Source organism: Gymnodraco acuticeps, unplaced genomic scaffold, assembly GCF_902827175.1.
Source record: "Gymnodraco acuticeps unplaced genomic scaffold, fGymAcu1.1, whole genome shotgun sequence".
Taxonomy (NCBI): domain Eukaryota; kingdom Metazoa; phylum Chordata; class Actinopteri; order Perciformes; family Bathydraconidae; genus Gymnodraco; species Gymnodraco acuticeps.
In genome coordinates, this window is record NW_022989917.1 from 171,532 (window position 1) to 191,920 (window position 20,389).

The 20,389-nt window shown below is 38.1% G+C and overlaps 1 protein-coding gene across 1 annotated transcript in view; it reads right to left on the bottom strand.

Annotated features, from left to right (window-relative positions):
- The window catches only part of LOC117542248 (rho guanine nucleotide exchange factor 3-like), a 42,872-nt gene extending 24,645 nt beyond the window's left edge, over positions 1–18,227 (bottom strand). Inside the window, 3 exon segments of the mRNA XM_034209817.1 lie at positions 4,132–4,194; positions 8,833–8,899; positions 17,984–18,227. Of these exon segments, the coding sequence (XP_034065708.1) occupies positions 4,132–4,194; positions 8,833–8,899; positions 17,984–18,009 (156 nt within the window). The 5' untranslated portion in view covers positions 18,010–18,227.
- Positions 18,228–20,389: the final 2,162 nt, after the last annotated feature.

A 20,389-nucleotide genomic window follows, 5' to 3' on the forward strand; every position in this document is an offset into this window, starting at 1 on the left:
AGAAACCAGCTTGAGTGCGCTAGAATTTGAAAATACACAGCCGGAAAAAATCTGCCACTTCCTTACAGAGCCCCTCCTCCAACACACACGAACGCGCACATGACCAATGAGGGCACGAGATAAGTTTGTGCACAGATGGAAGGCTGACAGGCAGGTAGGCCATCCAGTTATTTTAGTCGGGCCGGCTAAAATGATTGGTCGTGCTTTTTACAGTACTACGGCTTCCACAGATGACATTTTTTTTAATGTATTTATTGTCAAAGCATTTAAGATATTCATTGCTATCGGGATGTTAAGAGCATTCAATGGAATATAACAAAAAGTGTTTCTGAAATAAATTACATGCTCACCCTACCTTTAATTATGTTAATATGTTATATGAATGGATATCTTGTAATTATGGGATCATTTATAGTTTTTTCTTCAAATGTGTTAAGTATATTATGTACTATGACCACTTGACATTTAAAAACAAGTATTACTTTTTTCAAAAGGGTGAAATCCTCTTCCTGAAAACACTATATAACATTGCCTTGAGACTCTCCAATAAAATGAGATCATCTGGTTTTATTCTGGAGACTGTATTGGTCCCAACAGTTCATTCCCCTTAGTTTACGAAACACAATCGATAAGTGTTCATCTGGCATGTGTATGAATATACTTTCTGACTATCAACTCAAGGATTCATCATTTTATTTGTATTTCTTTAAACTGCTGAAATGTATAACAAAACATCATATTGTTTTTTTAGTAGGCAGGTATCTTAACTTTGAGACTAACCAAGTTATTATGTAGCAAAGTCAAAAGTACAATATTTCCAGTATAAAACGGTCTGACATAATGTTTTGATTTTGTTGATATTGACTGAAATGTGAAAATTAACCTGAATTATAAACATTGAGTTTAATCTACATATTTGACAATGTAGATAAAACAGAATATTAATAGACATCATAAAAGTAGATACATTCATTAATATGGATGAATATTTTTGAGGAGTTTAAATTATACACAACTATTTAAATTCAAAATATCTGTTAGAGGAATTAGCGCCAAGTATTTCCAGAAAGATAGTGCTTCTCTGGAAAAAATTATGAATACTGAAAAGAGTACATGTGTGTCTTTAAGAAGTGAACTCATTTGAAAAAGTTGAGTTGTGTCCTCTAAAGCCTGTTAAGCCCTGAGCCTGTTTTTCAGGTCTCAGGCTCGAAAATGACATTCCCAGAACAAATGACCATATCTTCACTTCTAAAAGGGTTAAATTAATAATCTTTTTTCTCAAAGCAAGGTTACACCTGTGAGTTGGATGTAGAAGTGTCAGAATCAATATAGATGTTTTTATTTTAAAGTAAATTCAGATTGAACACAGTAAAAAAATGTAAATGATTGTGTCCGTCCAAAATAAAAATCACTTATAGTGAAAACTACCCTTGAATGATGGGATAGTAGACTAAAAGCTTTAGGAATCCAAACTTATAATAATTACCCTGTATCAAGATTGATGCAAAACAAGTGAAATTTGACCTTTTTAGAGAGGTTTAGCAACAAAAAAAACACTTCTGGGATCATTTGGGTGGATTTGACCTATCTCTGGCCCCCCTTGCTCGATTTTGCTGATTGACATCTCTTTCTGACCGTCAGAGCCAATGGAATCGAGGGGAACTCCCACATACTCCTTATTTGGTAATGTGTGTGTGTGAGACTGACGCATAGCCAAAACCGGAAGCTGCGATAACTCTGGTGGCTACCATTAGCAGCTAACTTTTACTCTCCGATTTTTACATAAAAATTGAATTATGGATTATAAATTTAAAAAAAATATTGCACAGAAACATTATCAACCTATGGATTAACCGATTCAGCCGCGTTTTTTCTCGTTTTAATGCCATTGAACAAGTCTTTTGATCAGATTGACAGTTACGGTGAGACGATCTCGCGTAAAAGCTACGTAAAGGTACGTGTTGTGATGTCTGTGTTTGCTTCCCCTGTCGCGAGTTCGGATCACTCAGTGATCTTTTTCAAGTTTTGAATACTCTTATCAACATATGAGTGGACAAATATGCTTTATGCTAATGTTTATTATCATTTGAACAATGACAAATATCCTCATGAATATTAAACACAACAACTTCTGAACATTACAAATATTCGCCTCAATTCAACCTGGAACCTCTCTCATTCAATAATACAATACAAATGGTGTGTGTGTGTGTGCGTGTGTGTGTGTGTGTGTGTGTGTGTGTGTGTGTGTGTGTGTGTGTGTGTGTGTGTGTGATGGATCGTTGAAGCTATGTGCAACTCAAGGCATATGCTCGAACGGGAGCTTCCTGGACGCTGCAATCATGTTGCGCGCACTATCCGTGCTGAGTGTGCTGACTTCTCGTACAATGTCCCACTGTCTGGCTTCCTGCATAAAGTCAAGTGCTCGGCACAGTTGTGGCGAAATGTCGCTCCTCTGTTTTCATTTAAACAGCTCCTTATATCCGTTAGCGCAGCTAGCTAGCACCAGATGCTAACAACAACAATACACATAAGGTCTCTCTCTCGCTCGCTCGGGCCACACATACACACACCCTCCCGGTCCTCCCAATAGCCAGTCGGTGCCTGCCGGTGAGCGTGGAAGTGTGGTCAACTGCAAGCGGGCAGCAGGAGCAGGGCTGTCAGCATCAGCTTGTAGATGGTATTTTAAACTCGATGCGCTCTGAAACTACGGGGCGGCCGAGGAAAAAAAATACACCTATGCGTTAATCGCGTTAAAATAATTAGTGGCGTTAATTTTTTTTGCGTTAACGCGTTATTAACGCCCTATCCTAAATAATCTGTGGAACCTCAGCTTTAATCCGATATATTGTATGTGCAGCTACGATAAGTAATAAGGGTAACTTTTATCTTGAGTGCTGTGCCAAAGTGCGTTAGCATTTTCGCTCAGGGGTCATTCAGATGCTTCTTGAGATTATTCCCGTTAATCTGGTATAACACATTTATAGGTTCTTAAATATGAAGATGTCCTGAGACAGTGTCGTTAATTTTTTTTTTAAAAACCCGCCGAGGGGGGCTTTGGGGCTTAACAGGATTTATTGATGTATAAATGAATGTGAAATTATTTGTACAAATACGTACATATTTTTGGATCCATGTCTCCAGCTCGTGCAGTTTCAGTAAGAGCACAATATGACTGTGTGTGACTCACTGGGAGTAACGGTAGAGAAACAATAGAGTGTAAATTGTTCAAGGTTCTTACTGTTGGCTTGGAACAGATTAAGACTGATGGTGTTTGTCATTCTGAGGTGTACATCGAACAGGGGGGACATCCTGTGTTGGACTAAGCAGGGAGGGGAACACCCAGAAAGAGACGGCTGTTGGCAGAGGGCTAAAAATACGGACAACTTTAGAAGGAGGGGCCCAACACTGGTTTGAGGCCCTCCGAGGGTCCACTATACAATAACCCACGGGTCAGAGATGGAGATAAGAAAGCACAAAGTTACTGCATGATCTACACATTTCTACACAGCTCACTATTAGCCCCTATTTAGAAAGATAAAAAAACAGCTGTTTGTGTAAGGTAGTTGAAAGAATTACATTTGGAAGAAAATATGGACACCGTCCGTTTACTCATTTTCACTGGTCATTGGAATACAAATCCACTAATATTGCATGTATTAAATGTCATGTGATTTCAACATATTGAGTGCTTTCTCTTCTTTTCTTCTCCACAGGCTATACGTATTTGAGTAGGATATACATATTCTTTGTAACATATTGAGAATACTTTTCCTGTGTGTTTTTGTATGTACTTGATACAATTGTACATAACTTGGTCAACTCAATAAAGAGAATACATTTTTTTTAACTAAATCACAGTTATTTCCTATAACGTTTTTTTTGCTCTTTCTCAAAAACAATACTTCGCATGAATAAGTTGATGGAATATACTGTTTTATATAATGTACCTGCATTTTAATTCATTTATCCAAATATAACATATTTCGTTACAATTCCAAAAATGAACATCTCTTAAGGACACCAACACTATGTGCCACGTTTCACCATTTGTTGAGAGCTTTGATATGAAACCTTTTTAGACCAAGGCTGAGCCAAAACAGAAAGTTAGTTTAGAGAAGCTGAACTCACATTGATGTCCAGACTGCAGAGACTGAGGGAGTCTGCATCTCTGCTGGCCTGCTTCCTCTTCTTCTGCAACACAAACACAGCAGACGTTATGTTAGATCGAGAGCAAGTCTTCCATTTCAAGAAGTTTGATCAATACAAATCACACTGTCTGTGTTATTTTCTTTTACAGCTATATTTAATGTTCACAACTGCATCAGATGACCTAAATATAACTTGAACGATTAAGAGAGTTAACAACAAACCTGCAGCTGAATGCAGCATTTAGCTTTCATGGCTTTGGTTACAGATTGCTCAGTTAGCATAGCAATTAGCAATAGGACTTACTCAAGAATCCAAAGGAAATATACTTCATATATTTGCCTTCTGGTAAGAAAAAATAAAGAGTTTTATTGGTTTAAGTGAAGGAGGATTGAAGTAAATGTACTTGACGTCACAAGATCAAACTAAGGCATCCCAAAGACAAGACAAGAAAGCAGTTTTCATGTTCAAGTTAATTTCACTATCACATTAGTAGTGAAACTTATATCAGAGTAAGGCTTACAGTATGACCTTCATGACTGAATGGAGGAGACTTCCTGTAGCTGCCATGACGACAAAAACAACAGGAAGAAAACACACACACCTGAAGAGAGGTCATGGAGGACAGAGTGTGTGTGGGAGGGGGGGGGTGGAGGAGGGCAAGGAAGAAAAAGAGGAAGAGGAGGAAGGAGAGAGAAAGGAGGAGGCAGAAGAGGAAGAGACAAGGAAAGGAAGAAAATAGATGAAAAAGAGAAATTAGGAGACAAGGAGAGGAATGGAGAGGATGGGAGAAGAACAGTTGATAGGAGACATGGAGGGGATGCAATGGAAGAAGAAGAAGGGAGACTAGTGGAAGGAGGGAATGAAAAAGATAAAAGGAGTGGATTAGAAAGAAGCAAAAAAGGAGGGGCTTGAAGAGAGTATGACATGAGAAGACATGAGAGGAGGAATAGATAAGGAGAGGAGAACGGGAAGAGGAGATAAGGAGTGGAGGTGGAGACGAAAGGAGGGTGGGGGAGAGACAGGGAGGACGAGATCAAGAACAAGAAAGTGGAGACAGGGAGGAGGGCACGCAGAGCAGAAGATAAGAAAAGGAAGGAGGGAAGGAGGAGAGGATGAAAAGATAGGGAGGGAAGGAGTCTGACAAGATGAGGAGGAGGAGGGGAGGAGGAGGAGGAGGAGGAGGAGGATAGGATCATTGCTGCAGACTATAAGAATAGCAGGAAGTCTGATGTTTGTTCAGTATTGTGTTTTTTTGTTGGCCGGACGTTATATAACCTTGCAGACTTTACCTTTAACTCGCTGTCGCTATAGAAACCAAGGATGAGGGAGGAGCCTGATCCTCAAATACATATAAGATCAGTCCTCCAAACGTCTATCTCTAAAAAGTATTATTTAATTAGAATATCATATTACCATTGGTATACAATTAACAAGTCACTACCAATTTCACAGGATTCTTAAGTGAATACTTTAGCATTCATAAATTGACTTTCAAAAGCAAAAAAATTAAATAGAAAATGATAACTGTACAGTAAACTTTTTGTAGAATAACCTGTTTTTTTATTATAATTTTAGATCTGTAAAGTTTATTTGTCATAATTGTATTATTTGTATTTTCATAATTTTAATATTTGTTCTCTGTTCTCCTATGTTTGTATATTTAGATGTTTTGATAAAGATGGGGAAACCTAAATAAAGCATCATTGGGATACACTGAATCTACCACAGTGTCGTTCTTATCCCCTTTTTATAAGAGCCAAGAGACAGCTAGCTTAGCTTAGCATAACAACTGAAAACGGGATAACAGCCTGGCTCTGTCCAACAGTACAAAATATGGCTAAAATATATTTTCCATTTATTCTGTGAATTGTTGGTCACCTAATGAAATATATGTTTTGGTTTGCACATGTTATGTATGTGCAGAGGCTGGTGCATGCACTTTTGCTTTATCATGTGTGTTTGTTTGTATCAATTGATGTTAAGTGTTGAGATCTGCAATGATTAGTCAACTGATTAGTCAACTGATCAATATAAATAAATGAACTGAACAGTTAATAATGCTTCCAGTCATTTTTCAACCAAAAACGTACAAATGGTAGCTTCTCATTTATTGTTTTTTTCTCCTCCTGATTTGTTTTGTTCCATTGTCTCAACACTTGTTTCACCACAGACGTAAATATGGATGCAGGCGCCGCATGGAGCATGACTGTAGTGTGAATCACAGTTCCAAGAAAGTGTCCAACTCAAAATCACCGATGTGGGTTAGCAACAATTACAATGCAATTAAACACGTTTTAGCTGACTGCTATATTGATAAGAAATGTGGGAAACAGTTGGTGATACATAACGCAAATAAAATACAAAGCACAAAACTAATACGACAAGAGGATGGAGGTTAATAACACTCGCTGCTATATATAACTATGTGCAATATTATTATTATTAGTATTATTAATAATGCTATGATAACGTGCAATTACGTAACTGCCACTACGTTTTATTTTTTGCACTACTACCTACTAAATACTGCTAATAATTGCATTGATTGTGTGACCATCTATGTTTCTATTTATCTTATCTTATAAACGTTCAGCGAATCCTTTCAGGTTGTCATTGAAAGCATCAAGACACGTTGACTCACCCGATAGTAAACAAACAGACAGCAGCCCATCATCAAGATTAGATCTGCTCCTCCAACACTTCAAGTGTTAATCAACTCTCTGCAATTCTGCTACTCCTCTTCCTTCTGGTTTTCAACCCAAAGTCACATCAGCTGTTCCTTTTCTGACACAGAAGTTTCAAATGAATCCTGTCTTCTTTTTGTATCCTCTCGCCTCCTCTGAATCAGCTTTACAGTCACATTGCAATTCTCTTTTTTCTTCTTCTTTCCTTTTCTGAACTCTCACTCTGCTCTGTTTCTTTTCTTCTCTTCTTCCTCCAGTTTGTCACTCCAAGAGACACTTCTTATTCTCCTTCTCCTTTCTTTTTGTTCAGTCAAACTATTAAAAAGGCTTTTCTCTCATCTCTTCTCCTCCTAACCTCATAAGCCTCACCTCCTCTCTGAATGGATCTACAGACCCTCAGGAACAAGAACCCTTCACAATGTGTACAGTGTGTGTGTGTGTGTGTGTGTGTCCACTCAGTTCCCATTGGACAAACAGGAAGTGACGGTCGTAGGGGGAAACAGGCCGTCTATAATTAGCAGCAACAGGAGACACGGAGACACCAGCTCTAGAGACAACAACTCTGGTATAAAAAATATCACGCAAATGAAATATACGTTTATTATAATGCTAAAACACCGACTTAGTTAAAGGAACATTTTTAAAACCAGTATATACATCTAGGTGTGTTAATGGTTTTAGCTTCTCGGGCAACACACGGGATGGCAATTTTTGATTGGTAGATGTAATGGAAACTTCTGGAGCAAGGAGTCGAAACACAATGAGAACACAGGAGAGCTGGAGGTTACGGCCAGGAAATTGACAAAGACGTTTGCTGCAGCCACGAGGTGACACAGCTCCTGCCCAAGTCCCATGTATTAAGCTCGTTCTAACACTCTCACAAAGAGTGCAGCAGGCCTGAGCTCAGCGAGGGGAGTGGAGAGTGATAAACTGGGTTAAAGGTATGGGCCTAGGAAAGTATTTCCCTCAACAGTCAGTCGATATTGATCCAGAGAAATTGATGTATACATTATATAAAGACAAAATCAGTATAATGAACACTGGGTTTGATTCTAAACAGACATTCACATTATCCACAGGATACTTTGGTGATCCCATGAGTTTCCAAACCAGCTCAATCATCATTTCAATATTTGTAATCAGTCCAATGATTTGGTTTAAGATAGGGCTGCAACGACTCTTTGTGAAAAACCTTCTGGATATTGGGGTAAAGATCGGACACATGCAGCCGAACATATATACACATAGTACAAATCAAAAGTTCACAAGTGCAAGATCGGCCCTTTAAACTTTGAGTCGAACTGCGTTAGCGAAAGTCGCTAAATTAGCACAACATGTGAAATGTCGCTGTTTGTCCGTCACAATGGCGTGAGCAAAACATGAAACACAGGAGCTGGAAGACCTGTATGAGGGTAACCTGTCAGCCACTACAGCAACAAGGAGAGAGTTGTGTAAAAGACGAGGACGTTGTGTTGGCGTTGTTCCATCATTGTAAGGGGATGTGAATGGAGACGCAACCAACATGCTAAAGACGAGTCAGGGAAAAACATTTGTAGGGGCTTTGGATGTTTCAATACAGCCAAGGTGAAACCACTTAAACAACTTGAACCTTTGAATGTTTAGCTTGTTAGCATAAGAGATACTTTTGAGTTCTATAGCCTTCTGTGAGCTGTTGTGCCAAAGTGTTTGTACAGTGTATTGGAATGTGCCTTATTATAAAAAAGGTTTACCAAAACTCCAAGCTCCTGATACTGGTCTAAGGACGTCAGTGCAGTGGCAGTCAATACTTTAGTCCAGACTGAAAGATCAATATAGATTCAGCACTTGTTTAGTTTAGTATGTTACATTAGAAACATAATGGCATTTGAGGTGTTGAGGGGATGTTCTTGACTTCTTTCTGATCCTTTATATCTGTAATGGAGTTACTTTGATGTGCTTTATATGTAGTGTAACATTTAAAAAATGCCCTGAACAATTCAATTAGATTTGATCTTACCCCACTGAGGGACCAGCTGTCAGGAGAGAGGAGAGAGAAGGGGGACGTTTTCTTCTGCAGCTTCGACCTGAAGAGAGAGAAGAGGAAAGGACATTTTGATTAGTATTCATTCCTCCTTAACTAGAATGAACAATTGAGATTTAAAAGGACTGCCAATGAACTTAAATGGAAACACACACAAATTGAAAGACATTAAATCAGATTTCTATTAAAATAAATAAAAAGCTCTTGAAGAAAAAAATCAGGAATCACAATAAATAAAATAGCTCAATTGTTAAAGCTGGAGGCAGGGCCGGCCCTTGGCATAGGCAGTATAGGCGAATGCTAAGGGTGCATCAATCAATGGGGGGCACCGAAAATAAAAATAAATAAAAAAGTTAGAAATAAAAAAAATATATATTTTTTTTGTATTTCATAACAACACAATTTCCCGATTTTGGATCAACAAAGTACATCTTATTATCTTATACTAACAGAACTACGCCTATATTGTGTACAGTGCCCATAAACTATGGCGCCCCCCCCCCCCCCAAAATCAAGTTGAACCACCCCAGCCCCAGTAAAAACCAGGGGCCTCATTTATAAAGCCTTGCATAGGATTCACGTGGGAAGGTTGCTTACGTAGTACAAAGCAAAAAAATAGGTACAGAAATGTTCCGACATTTTCCGATTCACAAAACATCGCGTACCAGCGAGGGAAGTGCGTACGGCACGCCGGCTTTCTCTTTATAAATCACAATCGACTCGAAATGCTGCGCAGCTTTTGCGGGCTTCACGTAACGCCCATATTTGCCTATAAATAGTCAAAGAAACGCCCATTCATTCATTTTGACTGACTGAATGAAGAAGATCGCAGGAAATGACGACAGAACAGCTCACACCGTGTCAGATTTTGGTTCTTTTGGGGAGGTCGAGATAAATCATATTGTTTTGGTGGATGCAGTTTGAACCAGAGTATTAGCATGGAGGTCGGATCGTCACTAAAATAAATAAATAAGTGGTCCAAAAAAGGTTAATGACAAAAATATAGCCTTCCTCAGGCAGTGTGAGACACCCCCTTGATGAGAAACTGTAAGAAATGATCGGGGAATCCCTCCGGAGTGGAGTCATGACGACTGGATCTGAATTATTGTTTTGTATTTGGTGGTTTGTGTCCCAGCTGCAGTCTGTGCATCTCTCCAAAATGGTGGAATGAGCTCTCCATTGAAATGAGGACAGCAGAAAGCTTACACACCTTCCGGCGCAGACTGAAAACTCATCTCTTTCGACTCCACTTCGAGCAATAGAACTATTAACAAAGCACTTATATACTAATAAAGGGCTGGCTTTCTAAAGCCAGTTGAGTAGCACTTGAAATGTTTTTTCTCTATGAAACCTGATGTACTTATATGATTCTGTTTTCTTCAAGTTTGTATTTTGTTGGTCGAACGCACTTATTGTAAGTCGCTTTGGATAAAAGCGTCAGCTAAATGCAATGTAATAATAATAATAAAAGATGTCACTGAGCTAGGTTTACTGAACAGTAAAAAATGATGTATTTAACCTGTTAAGCCCCATGCCCCCCAAAACGCAACATCTTGCAAGAAACAGCGTCTGAGGGCTTCTTAACATTTAACAAACTATGAATGTGTCATATCCACTTAGCGGGAAGAAACTCAGGTAACTGACGATATGAACCATTTTTAGCCAAACGAAACACAAGTCTAACGCCGAGCCTCTGAATTAGCCCTGAGCGGAAAAATGCTAACGCACTTAGCTCAGAACCCATCACTTATCGGATCTGCACAAACAAGACATCAGCTAGCAAGCTGCGATTCCACAGATTCCAGAAATATAAGTATCATCACTGAGCGACCAGAACTCGCGGCATGGGAAGCAAAACCAGACATCACACAACGTAGCTTTACGGAGCAAACGCGCGAATAGTCTTACATTTGCTGTTGTTCTGATCAAAAGTTGTGTTCAATGGCATCAAAACGATAAAAACGCTGCTGAAGGTTCATCCAATGGTTAATCCAATGTGTCTGTGCCACTTTGAAATTATTACTGATAACCCATCTTCATATTTACTAGTTTGAGCCTAGGTTTCAGAGCGTAACATAGCTTTCGACTGCGTGCACGTCACTCTCACTCCTCAATGGTAACGTGTGTGTATGTGGAACTTCCCCTTCGATTCTATTGGCTCTAACGGTTCAAAAGAGAGGTCAATCACCAAAATTGACCAATGGGTTCCAGAGAAATGGCAAATCCACCCAAATGACCCCAAAGGTGAAAAAAAAACCTTTTTTTTGCTAAACCTCTCTAAAAAGGTCAAATGTCACTTGTTTTGCATCAATCTTGATACAGGGTACTTATTGTTGGGGAAATATTTTCCAAGACCCATAACTTTGACCCAGTTTATCAGTTCAAACTGTCCTGACTGAGCACACGCACCTCGTAACCTTGGCTGCTGTGCTCTCAGTGTTCTGTCTCCCTGTTCCTGCCTGTTGGCGTCAGCTGATAGAGGTGTTATGATTCTATCTTGTTATGCAGCATGTTGATGATGCTCTCTGAACTAGCTAAATACATGGGTCTGGTGTAGAGTTCTTCAGAATTGACGTGGCAACTCTACCGTGCAGTCAGACCGTGGCTGCTGTGACTTGTGATGTGAAATCTCCGGCCGAAGCTCCAAATAAACCATCAGTGTTTGACATCAAAGCTCCTGCTCTTCCCGTGTCTCCTTCATGAGTCGGTGACTCCACTGCATTGCTACACAGAAGTTTCCCCCACACTTATTATATGTTATAGTTTAGATTCCTAAAAGCTTTTAGTCTACTATCCCATCATTCAAGGGTGGTTTTCACTATATTTTTTACTATGTTCAATCTGAATTTACTTTAAAATTAAAAACAATTCTATATTGATTCTGACTTTTCTACATCCAACTCACAGGTTTATCATTGCTTTGAGAAAAAAAAAGATTATTAATTTACTCCTTTTAGAAAGGAAGATATGGTCATTTGTTCTGGGAATGTCATTTTCGAGCCTGAGACCTGAAAAACAGACTTGGGGCTTAACAGGTGAAATGCATACATCCTAGAAAAGGGGTCCTTTTGTATCCCTGCAAACAAGCCAACAATCTGTTTAGACTGTATAGAAGCATTATATATTGCACTGTAGTTTAGGTTTAAGTTTGATCAGAGCTCCTACTGGTGGTATCCTTTGGACATTACATGTAACTAGTAAATAATATAAAGTATTGAGGGTCTTTTAGATCGCAGAGAACATAAAGTCTAATACAGACACAGATAAAGGTAAAAACAATAAAACAAGGTGCAATTAAACTCATCCTAATACTTGCCCTTTGTTGAGAATGTTCATGTACTCAACTAAGCGTAATGCTCTGGCTTTTTGCCACACTAAGCTAGACATGCTTTCTTTTTAATTATTATTATTAGATGAAAGGGAGCTGCCCTACCCACACATTCTCAGCGGCTTAAGAACATGTCTCGCCTGAAGCTTGAGAAAATTCACTACACTGCACGTGATTCTACTTAAGACATTTTACACCATTTTTGGGGGGGATTTCTGATACTCCCATCTGGTATGAGTACGTGGTAATCTCACTGTTCTCTTATTTGCTATTCCGACCCACAATCCCTTGCACAGCAGATACAGGAGCAAAAGGGTCAAAGTTCATGGTGCCCCAATCTCATAAATATTATGAACCGAATTGGATTATAAAATATGCAACTGGGAATGCAGCCTTAGTATTTCTGTATTCATTTTTCCTTATATTTTGCCCCATATATCTACTGTCTGTGCCCTATGAGCTCATATATTCACTTGAATGTGTAGCGCTGGGTCCTAAATAGTCACACAAACCAACTCGATGAAACAGTGTTTTTATATTTGTTTTTTGTGTGATTATTTGACATACTGGTTTTAGATTAGCATATGCATACTCCTTTTTTAGGAACACGACCTTCCCTTGTGAGAACGAAGTGGATATTTACGCTTCATAAAAATACAACAGGTACTAAACAAACTGGTTTTTAAGTAGAGAGTAGATTGGTGTACATATGTACACCTATCTGCCAGGTGATTTATTAAAAATAAAGTCTTACACACATTTACAAAGACTTGGCAGTTTTATTTAGTTATCAATTGGCATCCTTAACATTATATTTGTGATGGTTATGTTATAAACAGTAGGGGAAAGTATTATTCTAGGTATGTTATATGTTGAACTGCTATGCCTGCCATCTCTGCTCTGTGTCATTGTGTTGTCTCCTGGGTTCTGTAGTGCTCGGAGTCTGTCTTTTGATTTTCTTCCTCCCAATCCCCATCCCCTCAGGAAGCCTTTTGCCTCCTGTCAGGTCATCATTGAAAATAACAATTTGTTCTCAATTGATTTTCCTGGCTAAATAAAGGTTCTACTACTACTAAAGTATCTTAGTACAAATAGTAGTACAATGTTGAGATACTTGTATTTCCATATAATGCTATTCTATGCTTTTACTCGAGGGTCATATTGTGCAATTTACTCCACTACATGTATTTAACAGCTTTATTTACCCCGTGCAGATTTAGTTACCCCTACTGTGACCCTAACATGTCGTAGTAAAACAAGCTTTAACTGTAAATTGTTACAGATATTTCCTAGCAAATAATTTATAAATTACTAAAGTCTTTACTTAGGACATTCTTAAACCTGTGTCACCTTACCTATGTATATACAGGAAAACACATGCTCTCACACACACACACACACACACACACACACACACACACACACACACACACCCCGAACAACCACCGTGCTGCATTGTGGGGTAAGGTGAGTCCATCATAAGGGAGTACAGATGCAAACACATGCTAACAGAAATGTATTCTGCATTTGTATCTGATCAAAGTGTGTTCTTTGTGTGTGTGTGTGTTTACATATGTGTATTTAACTGTGTGACTCATCGGTGGGAGTTGCATTGCCTTTTATGATAGAACAAATCGTCCCACCCTGGATGCACCCACACCCACCCACACACACGTACACGCACATGCACACTCTAGATTGTAATCGAACAGAGGTGTGTTTGCCTGCAGGCTCATGCTTCTCTCTCTCCGTTTTTTCTTGATTTACTTTTACCCCCCCATCTGTTTTGAATCTCCCAGTAAACACTCAGATTTAGACTCAAGCTGAGTGTTTTGTGTTCAGATTGAGAAGTTCTAAAGAATTTAAGTTGACTTATTCTCACACCGTACTGCTGCCATACATACTCACTAGAGCACCAAATGTAGATTCATTTACAGCTGAATATAGGCAGTAACAAATAGACTGTATCTTTCTTTCTTTTGGAGACATGGGCTTTCTTGACATACACTAATGCCCCACAATGCATTGTGACTCATCTGGCACCAGCCTGCCGGGCAGATGTTAAAACCCAGGAGCTCACATATACTTCATACTCTACCGTAGAAAACATTTTTAACACAAATTATTTTTTCAAATACTGGAAAATTAGTACGGTCTTTTCAGGGGATTTATTGGACAAATTACAATTATAGAAAAACAACAATTATTCCAGTTGTCATAGAAACTGCTCGGAAAAGTTGAAAGTTTGAAAGTGTTCAGTTCCATGATTCATAATAAAACGTTACCTGCCCAGGTGGAGTTTGTGATCTTCTGATCAACAGTGAAATGATAAGCTTAATTATTCTTATTTCAGAAGAAAACTCAGAGCTTCTCAGATTTACTGTGACTCTTATATGAAACACCAACAACAACAAAGTGTAAATAATAAAGAAGACTATTTTAGAGCAGCCAAATGTAAGCCATGTATTATCCTCCAGGGAGAGGGATAACGTTTCCTGCTGAGGAGGACACATCTGAACATGATGTGATGACATGGCTCAGGAAACAGCAGCTGATCCCAGACCTGCAAACCTCAGCTCACAACTCAACCTGCTCCAACAAACTCTAATACTTGTAATTATTCCAAAACAAACGCCCAATTGGTATGTATCGTTTTTCTAATATATTATACCCAAATATTTAGTGCTGAAAGGGTGTTGAGTGGTCAAGTAATAGTACAAATGTATGAGCAATTAAAAAAACAGATTCATTATTTCAGTCATTCATCAAGCAAAATATAATATTTCCCATCGACAATTTGTCTGCTTTTCTCTGTTTTAACATTGCACGTTAATAAATGTGTGTTTCTTTTTGACTCTGAGTTTCATGGCTAATTAAAAAATGAATTCACCAAATTCAATAAAACACAAACATCTCTGCTTTCATGGTCACAGTTCACACATAAATAAGCCAGCTAATGTGACTACATACTTTTTATTTGAAAAAGGGTCAGGCTGTAGCGTAAACAAATATGATTTAAAATACAGTAAAAAAAAAAAAACCTTCTTATTCATGAATTCAAAATTCATACGACAGATGACTTTTCCTATTCATTTTGTTAAGAGAAACTCTAATGGACTGGACTGCTGATTTGATCTAAACAGTTCCCTCTCTCTCACACACACACACACACACACACACACACACACACACACACACACCCCCTCCTATAACCAGCAGGGCAGCATTCTGCTCGTGGAAACATGACGGTAAGTGACAGAACAACGCAGCAGAAGAACAAACCTCTTCACTGTCCTTCAGCAGCAGAACCACATTCCTCTAGAAACAACAACAATTCCCCATCTGTCATTATGATTGTACGGCAACATAAACACACAAGTCTGTGGCGGAGGATTGTAACTGAGTACTTATACTCAAGTACATTTTTTAGGTATTTGTACTTTACTTCAGTATGTTCATGCTATGCTACTTTTTGCTTTTAATCCACTGAAGTTTGGGGGTAAGTGTCATACCTCACTACAATCATTTGACTCCCTTTGTTATTAGTAGGTATATGTCAGCATACCAGAAAAGTATTAAATGTAATATAGCTAAATGGCAATATAAAATGCCAAAGAAATGTCATGATTCTCCATACTTATTTGCTTTAATGGTACAAATAAATAAATAAATCCATGTATTTCAACATACAACTATTTATTACCATTTGAATTGAACAGGTCATAATTCCCTCTCTAATATCTACTTTATATTGCTGTGAAAACTTTATTTATCATGCAAAAAGTACACTTTACAAGATTACATTTAAACACTTCTGATAACATTAGAATGTACCTTCATCATGAACTAGCTCTGAAGCTGCTGATTTCATCGATGCAATCATGTTCATTGGCTCTTTCTTCTATTTCATTGACACTGCTGATTTGCTCATGACTTTCACCAAGCGTTCAATAAAGTTTGAATCCATAATCCTACACTAATTCAATATCAAATATATTTAGTGTTTTTTTTACCTCTGATATACATGTACAGAAGCATATTAGCGTAAATAAAGTAGCAGAAAATGTAAACACTCAACTCGGCCTAAAGTACAAATACCTCAACCTTTTAAATAAAGTACTTGAGGAATACTGAGACCCAGAAAGATAAAGGTTTCACATTTCTTTCTTTTTTTAGATCACACAAGTCTTTAGGGTGGTATTAACATAATGACTAACAAAAACACAAAATATATATTTAAATGTTTGTTTTATTGTGTGTCCTTTGTAGAGGACATCAGGTGTTAGTTACACAAATAACATTAACATACAAGTACATTTAGACAACATTAGAGCACAACAACTCACTGCAACAAATACTGAGCCCTCATTTGTAGTACTCCATCCTTTTTTGAAATGCAGAGATACATCTGACACTTGAGGCACTTGATGTATGTTTTCCCACTGCATCCGTCTGCGATGAACCCTACAGAAACCTACGCGTTAGTTTTGGCCCATAGTGGACAATGGGCCTTTTTTCTGTAACTGTCTCCTGCTCTTCCTAGTCAATGCCTCCTCCTCAGAGTTGTCAACCACCTCCTCCTCAATCACTGTGGATCATCGTGACAGATCTATGTCTGAGTCTCCCTCAATGATTCTGTTCAGAATTCTCTCTGCCTTGGTTAGTGAGCTGCCTCCATTTGTATTGTGTAAAATGGGGGGAGTAAAAAGTTAGCAAATCCCCATGTCCTCCTCAGAGGACATTCATAAAAACATTTAGTTTTAGGTCAAATAATGATTACACTGCTCTGAAAACTCACTACACTAACTCCTAAGATGTTCCTAGTAATTAATTAAACATATTGAACTCACAACACTGGTAATTACAAAATTACAAACTTACCATTTCTCTTTCTATAAATAGTGCTTGTGTTGATGGACGCCATTTTGAAATACAATGAAATTATCTTTTTCAAAGCCACACCCCCACAAATGTCATATGATTGAAAAGCCCAGGATGTCCTCTGTGGAGTACAATTGGAGTTAATGCTGTGGCATGTATAACCTCAAAGTCATGGACCAAAAACCAATGTGCACCACAGAGGACAAAAATGAATGGGTGGGTCTCTGGAGGATAGAACATAATGTATACATAAACAGATGTGTTATTACAACACTTTCAACACTTTCATGCATCTCCGTATTACAGTAAGCTATTTTATTCTGCTGTACACAACTTTATTGTATATTCTGTTTCTTTTTTCCAATGATATATTTGTCTTATTGTATAATACTGTCTTTTGTACAATTCTCTTAATCTCAGTTAATTTCCACGACTGGGAGTATCAGTAACTGAAAAACAACAAATAAACATAACTTTCCTCACCAAGCTGCCATGTTTACTGTTTGCAGAGGAGAGAGTGTGTGTGTGTGTGTGTGTGTGTGTGTGTGTGTGTGTGTGTGTGTGTGTGTGTGTGTGTGGTGTGTGTGTGTGTGTGTGTGTGTGTGTGTGTGTGTGTGTGTGTGTGTGTGTGTGTGTGTGTGTGTGTGTGCGGAAAACTTGTGACTCACAGGGCAGCAATAAAATAATTTTTTCTCCTCTCCCTCTCTGGTAGGCCTCGGCCCACTCAGTGTGTTTCAGGGTCTCTAAACTACTATTCACAATACTCCCAGCTTTTATAATGTAACATACAGACAGGCAGACAGGCAGTTGGTAGAGGAATTAACTCCCTGTCTGAACTCCTCACAAACTTCTTCTTCTAACTAAAACAAGCCCGTTTCTAATATATGTGTGACTAATCTCTCCGGTGCCGCTCCTCACCTTGAACCGCGGCCGTTGACATCCATCACCTGCCGGCATCGGGCTGCAGCTCCTCCCGACGACCACAAACAGATCCACTATCAACGGATTTAAAACCAACAAACAAACACTGAACTGAGATAAACTGTTTCCGACTGCTGTCACGGATCCGGTGAGTAAAAAAACCGACTTTTTCTCTGCTGTAATGAGTCAAAAGTGAATTTAAGTGTGAAGATTAAAGCTGAACAACATACTGAGTCGCTGGGAAAAGCCAACTTTCAAGTAACCGTCAAGCGCGAGGACAGATAACTTTTTCCGGTGACGCCTTCAAAATAAGAGCCGATATTGGTCAGCGAGTGGTGGAAAGAAACTAAATATATTTTACTCCACTAAACTTAAAACAATTATATACATGTGCTCATATGTGCCACAGGAAGTTTAAGTTATTGTTTTATTTTCTCCCTTACAGCTATGTCCTTCTACCATGCCTGTTCTGCCTTTTTTGTAGTGATGTACTGAATGTATTTTCTTGTCTTGTCACCTGTTGAAGCATAGATTTTTTAAATAACAAAAACAAATTTTTAAAAAGTATTTTTTTCCCAGTGTTGCAGTTATGTAATCATGTTTGAGATACTTGGAACTGAGTGACTCCATGTTTCATTATACTCCACTAGGGAAATAGTAGGGGAGAGTGGGGTAAGTTGAGCCATTTTTTAGTTATGCTGTCCTCTAAGCAAGAAGAAATGACATAGTCAAATGAAAGCACACACCTATAATTCAGGATGTCTCCTATCAATGACAATGATAGGAATTCATATTTGATCAAGGGCAGTGGAAATATTACTTCTTAAAAAAAAGTGGTCTTGTGGCTCAACTTGCCCCGGGTTACGGGGTAAGATCCAGGTCAGGGGGTAAGTTGATCCACTGTTCAAACCTGGGCATACCTGTTCAAACCTGGACATACCTATAACAAATCTTAAAGGTAACTTTAAACAATAAATAACAAATCAAATACAAGTTTAGTTTTTCAAATATTTATAATATAAATTTCGATTGAATTGATTGATTTTTTTTAACATGTTATTGTTAAAAGGAAAAGTAATCATACAAATTGTGATACAATTTCATACATCTTACCAATAAATTCAACTTTAAATGTAGCCTACAATGAGCTCTTATTATCAACTTGGCCTACTTTCATTAATTTCTCCATTGAAAAACTGGCTCAACTTACCCCAAGGCCCATGGTTCACTTTACCCCATAGCCACCATTTTAGAAAAAATAGCCTAGTATTAAAATTCAGTCATCTTTAGCTTAATGATTCACATGGTTTAATACGCTGCCAACACATCAACATATACAATATATGTGTTTAAATCTGGACACTTTTTTTTTGTTGACATGGCAGCCGATACAGCTGACATCTAGAACATTTCCTTTGACAAGCAAAAAACGTTTTTTTGTAAAAATGTTTACTTACCAGACCACAATGAGCATCTCTCTTTCACAGGCAATGAGAAATGGGAGGAGCTAGCATAATTTCTGGTCACGTGATTACAACTATAAGGCGTTGCCTGGTTACAGGGGGTGGCTCGATTTACCCTTCTCCCCAATCTTCTATTGCGCTACATTGATTTGAAAGCTTTCTTTCATTTGCAGATCAAGAGTAATAATACGAAATATAATTATATCGTACACGATAACTTATTATATATGAATCTAAGGATATATATATATATATATTCCTGAGTACTCAAAACTAAGTACTCATTTACCAAATGCAACATTATGGTTAATGAGTAGGCCTACTTAGTTTTGATTCTTTAAGAATTTTGATGCATTTATGTTTGTTCCACTAAAATCCTGTGCTAAGATAATACGTTTTAAATGTGTTACACATTACTTAAGGTACCAAAGAGGTTAAATGCTGTCCAAGCAGCAATCCAAGACTAAATAAACAGAAGACAGTCTAAAATTGAAAATATATCAGTGCTACGGACACAATTGTCTTTGCAGCAAAAATAATTTAGGTTGATTACCTAGTTTAAGATAGGACAACATTTGAAAAAGGAAAATCATTAAATAAATAGATAATGAATGAATATGTACAGCCCGTCTCCAAACAGTGCTTTTATTTTGAAGGTAGCCCTGTGCTGTCTGTGTGTTTTGGAGGCTTCTGTTGTTTTAAGCATTGACGCTTCACAGATCACACACTATGGAGCTGTCTGATGGTTTCATATCAGTGAAGTAAGAGCGTGTTTTACTGTAAGAAACCAAAATGCGTCAGCTTGAAGCAAGTGAGAAATTATTACGAGCTGAAAGCAATATAAATACCGTGTCTAGCATGTCCTTATGAATTTGTATTGTCCTAAAGTATTTATCCTTTCCTTTACCAGATCAGCTTTTTTTGTGACAGCTTTGTGACT